Source organism: Haemaphysalis longicornis, unplaced genomic scaffold (genome assembly GCF_048455015.1).
Source record: "Haemaphysalis longicornis isolate Haplotype H1 unplaced genomic scaffold, Haemaphysalis longicornis Haplotype H1 scaffold_9, whole genome shotgun sequence".
Taxonomy (NCBI): domain Eukaryota; kingdom Metazoa; phylum Arthropoda; class Arachnida; order Ixodida; family Ixodidae; genus Haemaphysalis; species Haemaphysalis longicornis.
Window position 1 is genome coordinate 70,805,516 of NW_027526460.1, and position 5,029 is coordinate 70,810,544.

The 5,029-nt window shown below is 58.2% G+C and overlaps 2 protein-coding genes across 2 annotated transcripts; both read right to left on the minus strand.

Moving 5' to 3' along the window:
* Positions 1–369: 369 nt before the first annotated feature.
* On the minus strand, positions 370–980 carry LOC144153246 (uncharacterized). Its single transcript, XM_077684895.1, has 2 exons — positions 775–980; positions 370–697 (listed from the first exon to the last, which is right to left on the minus strand). Exons 1-2 carry the CDS (start codon positions 978–980, stop codon positions 370–372), a joined length of 534 nt encoding a protein of 177 aa, XP_077541021.1.
* Positions 981–3,511: 2,531 nt separating this feature from the next.
* LOC144153247 (uncharacterized) lies at positions 3,512–4,456 on the minus strand. Its single transcript, XM_077684896.1, has one exon. It carries the CDS (start codon positions 4,454–4,456, stop codon positions 3,512–3,514), a length of 945 nt encoding a protein of 314 aa, XP_077541022.1.
* Between the last annotated feature and the right edge of the window lie 573 nt (positions 4,457–5,029).

Here is a 5,029-nt window from a genome sequence, read left to right on the forward strand (position 1 = left end):
ATGTGTAGGGAATGATTAAGCGCGCCGCTGTCTAGGCGTTTTGCGGATGTGGGGTGCCGCGTCGGTAGAAGGCAGCATCCCAACGTAAAACATAACTGTTTATTAACGTGGAAGCAGCAGCGGGGCAAGCATGCCGGCCTGCGCTCGAAAGGTTAGAGGAACAATCATAATCTCGAGCTTAGCGGCTTGGGTTTTATCGACCCCAGTGGTGACGTAAGCCTCCGGCGAAACTGCGGTGTCGCTGTCCCTTATCGGAAACGTGTTGCAGCGAGTGGCCGTGTCACGCTGGGCTAAACAGTGACGAGACGGAGGCTGCGCAAGTTTGTGCGCAGTGGTCGCCACATCACACCCCCGCGGATTACAGAGCCCTCAGGGTCTGTCGAAATCTGAGAGGCGTACCAGACGTCCAGAGCGTGTCGTGAAAGGAGCGGGCTGCGACGTCGGCGGCTGTGGAAGGGTGCCTGTGGGAGGAGTGGCGCTGCCCGGTTCGTTCGCAGCGATGTATGCGGGCTTGAGTCGGTCAATCGAGACGCGGACGTCGTTCCCGTGCAGGCGCAGTGTGAAGTTCTTGTCGTCGCGACGAATGACTAGGTGGGGTCCGCTATAGGGTGGCTGGAAAGGCCGGCGGACGGTGTCGTCGCGGAGGAAAGCGTGCGTGCACGATGCTAGCTCCTTGAACACAAAAGGTGTAGGCTTGCTGTGTTGGGTGCAGGTGACGGGCGTAAGGTGGCGATGGTGCGTCGGAGCCGGGCGACGAAATCGGTGGGGTCTGACGGCATAGTGCTGGATGGCAGAGCTGCGAGAAATTCACCTGGGAGACGGAGTGGTTCCCCGTAGACGAGCTCTGCTGGTGTAGCGTGGATGTCCGGCTTGAAGGTGGCGCGAAGACCGAGGATGACGGCAGGGATGGCCTCGAGCCAGGTAGAGTCCGGGTGGCACATAATGGCTGCCTTGAACTGTCGGTGGAAACGCTCGATCATGCCGTTGGCGCAGGGGTGGTAACTGGTGGTCCTCAAGCGTTCAAAACCGATAGTCAGCCCGAGGAGCCTGAATAGGTGCGATTCAAACTGTCATCCTTGGTCGGTGGTTACACGGCGGGGGGCGCCGAAACGAGCAATCCAACCGGTGAAGAAGGCCGAGGCGACGTCTTCTGCTGTGATTCCCTCGAGGGGCCATGCCTCGGGCCATCGAGTGTATCGGTCGATGGCGGTGAGACAGTAGCGGTAGGGTCCAGCCTGGGGAAACGGTCCTATGATGTCGAGGTGGACGTGCTCGAACCGACCAGAGGGCTGAGGGAATGTTCCGAGTGGGGACGTGACGTGCCTGATGATTTTGGCACGTTGGCAGTGAATGCAGGAGCGCGCCCACGTGCGACAATCGCGCTGCATAGAGGGCCAGACATAGCGGTCAGCTACGAGACGTGTAGAGGCGCGTATGCCGGGATGGCTGAGGTTGTGGAGCTGGTTGAAAACACCACGGCGATGGGACAGGGGCACATAGGGCCTGCTTCGTCCTGTCGACGTGTCGCAACAGATTGAGGTTGCCGACCCTGGAATGGGTACTTCTTGTAGCTGTAGTGAGGACGTGCCCTTGAGGAGTTCCTGCAGTTCGGCATCCGTGGTCTGAGCCTCGGCGAGGACGTCCGCTGTTATCTGCGCCGAGCTGATGGTGGCTACACGTGAAAGCGCGTACGCGACCACGTTGTCTTTCCCGCTGACATGTTGGATGTCGGTGGTGAACTGTGCGATGAACGAGAGTTGGTTCTGCTGAACAGGCGGGAGTTTGTCACGACGTTGAGAGAAGGCGTAGGTGAGAGGCTTGTAGTCGGTATAGATGGTGCAGTTCTGTGCTTCGAGAATATGGCGAAAGTGTTGCACTGCTTCGTATATCGCCAGACGTTCTCTGTAGTAGGCTGGCAAATTGGTCGGGGCGGTGGTCGTGGTTTCGTCAGTGGAACTGGCGACTGAAGGGGTCGTTTTCGGGGTTGCGAGTTTCTTCGAGAAGAAAGCCAAGGGATGCCAGGTGTTGTCCACGCGTTGCATGAGGGCGGCGCCGATGGCGAAACTAGATGCGTCCGTGAAGAGTCCCAAGGGAGCGTCTGGCACAGGGTGAGTGAGGAGCGTGGTGGTACAGAGGGCGGCTTTGCAATCTTAGAAGGTTTTCGCTAACGTTGATATCCACGTGACGGGTTGGTTTCCTCGTAGCCCAGCCAGAGCATCGTGGAGGTGAGCCTGGTGTTCGGCTGGGTGTGGCAAAAAACGCCTGTAGAAGTTCAGCATGCCGAGGAAACGGCGAAGGTCTTTAGCGGTGGTGGGTCGAGGGTAATTGTGCAGGTTCGAGATGCGTTGGGGCAAGGGCCGAATGCCCTCAGACGAAACGTGGTGGCCAAGGAAATGGATGATGGGAGTGCCTAGCGTGCTTTTTTGGATATTGACGAGTAGACCGTGGTCATCGAGGCGTTCGAACAGCAGGCGAAGGTGCCTGTGGTGCTCTTCGGTGTCGCGGGAAAATATCAGTATGTCGTCAAGGTAAACGAAACAGAAGTCGAGGCCGCGAACGACATCGTCGATGAAGCGCTGAAAGGTTTCTCCAGCGTTCCGCAGGCCGAAGCTCATGAAGGGAAACTCGAACAACCCAAAGGGTGTGATGATAGCGGTTTTCGGGACATCATCCGGATTCACGGATATCTGTGTGTAGGCCTTCACCAAGTCTAGCACGGAGAACACGTGGCAGCCATGAATGCGATGGGCGAAGTCCTGTATGTGGCGGACGGGGTACCTGTCCGGGATGGTGCGAGCGTTTAGGGCGCGGTAGTCCCCACGGGGCCGCCAGCCTTCGGTCTTCTTCGGGACAAGGTGGAGTGGTGCAGCCCATGGACTGTCAGAGCGGCGGGCGGTTCCTTCGCGGAGCATGCCCTCGAACTCTGCTTTGCCTATGCGCATGCGGTCCGGGGCAAGGCGACGGGCACGGCAGAAAACTGGGGGACCTGAAGTGGTCCGGATGTAGTGCCCGGTGGTGTGCTGCACTTTGCGTTTCAGTCCGCTGGGGCGCGTCAAACCGGGAAATTCCGCCAGGATGGCATGGTACGGCGAGGGATTGTCAATGCTGAGCACCTTGATGCTTGGCTGTTGGGCGGTCGTTCGCTGGCCTGGTGTGGAGTGTCCCGTTGTCGCGTCGATTAGCTGGACGTTGCGGCAGTCCGGAAGGAGGTTGTAGTGAGCCACAAATTCTGAGCCGATGATTGGCTCGGCGATGTCGGCGATGACAAAGTTCCAGTGAAAGTCGCGGCATAGGTTCTTGAGCTGGATGTGCAGGCGCAGCGAGCCGTACGTCTTCATTGTGGACTGGTTCGCCGCGTTGAGCTCGAAAGATGTCGGCGGACGAGGGTCTTGAAGGTGGTGTCGCGGGTAGCAGCAAACGTCGGAACCACTGTCGACCAGGTAACGCTGCTTCGTGATTTGGTCGGTGACGAAGATGCGACGGCCTCCGGGTTGGCAGCTTGCGGCCGTCTCTACGAGCTGCCGCTGTCGTTTTCCGCATATCCCACGGAACAGGGTGAACGACACTGCCGGGCTTTGTCACCGAAGCGTCGGTGGTAGTAGCACGGACCGTTGATGTCCGGTTGTGGTGACGAGGTGGTGTTACGGTCGCGGCTTTGCGAATGGCGGTGCTGTGGCGTCGGAAGACGTTCATCCAGGTGTTGTTGGATGGAAGTGAGCCGTCGATCGATGTCGTCGATACGGCGTGTAAACTCCGTGGTGTTTAGCGGTGCGGCGACAGCCTGGATGGTGGGCGACAACTGCGGCGAGGAGGTCTCGACGACGCGATCAGCAATCTCCGCAAGTTCGTCGAGAGGTAGCTTGACCTGAGCCTGCAGAATCGCCTGGGCGTGCGGCGGGAGCCGTTGAAGCCAAAGCGATCGCAGGAAAGAATCCTGGACTTGCATGTTGCCCGCGAGCGCACGCAAGGGGCGCAGGAGCTGCGAAGGTTTGCGCTCAGCGAGCTCTGCTGACTGCAGTTGTCGTATCTTCTGTTCTTCCGAGAGTGACAAGCGGCGGATAAGTGCAGCCTTCAGATGTTCGTACAGATTGTCCGTTGGTGGGTTGGCAAGGATATCCCGGACCTCGTTGGCGTAACGTGCGTCCAAGTGAGCGACGACGTAATCGTAGCGGGTCCGGTCTTGCGTGATGCGCGCCAAGGAGAACTGGGCCTCGACCTGGGCGAACCAGACCTCGGGCGAGTCCGCCCAAAACGGCGGAAGCTTGACAGCAACACGCCAGCAAGCAGCGTGCGGGAAGGCTTCTGTAGGAGCTCTGGCGTCCTCAGCGGAGCCGGTAGGCACGTCCTCGTTTGCGGGGGCGTTGCGAGATTGTTGCTGTTGCTTGGTTTGTTGCAGTTCCTGTTGAAGTTGTTGTACTTGCTGGTGGAGAGCGGTGAGGGCTTCTGCGTCGGCCATTGGCGGTGCGGTTAGTTCGTTTTCCGGGTCACCAGATGTGGGGTGCCGCGTCGGTAGAAGGCAGTATCCCAACGTAAAACATAACTGTTTATTAACGTGGAAGCAGCAGCGGGGCAAGCATGCCGGCCTGTGCTCGAAAGGTTAGAGGAACAATCATATTCTCGAGCTTAGCGGCTTGGGCAGGGGAGTGAAACTTCCTATACCTTGCATGGGACGCGATATTCGATCGAAGCGCCGGACAAACCCCTGGTGTTTGGGGGCGGTACTAAAAACATGGCGGCGCGCTGCAGACACGCACTGCGAAACGCCATCTTTATGAGGACTGAGAAGCCGAGCAGGGGGGGGGGGGGCGATTCAGCGCCAAATTCAATTGGGATACACATGCAAGGTAAACTAAGCGAGTGGAAGATATTCAATGTGCGAGCGCGCGACCTTCTTCCGGTTGCACAACCCGCCACCTGATCAAAAGGGAAATTGTTGCGTTGTGATAAATAAACGTTTGCAACCCCCTATTTTTGCACCCCTTATTGTAAGCACGACTTTCTTTTTTTGTACTTGTACACACACACTAGA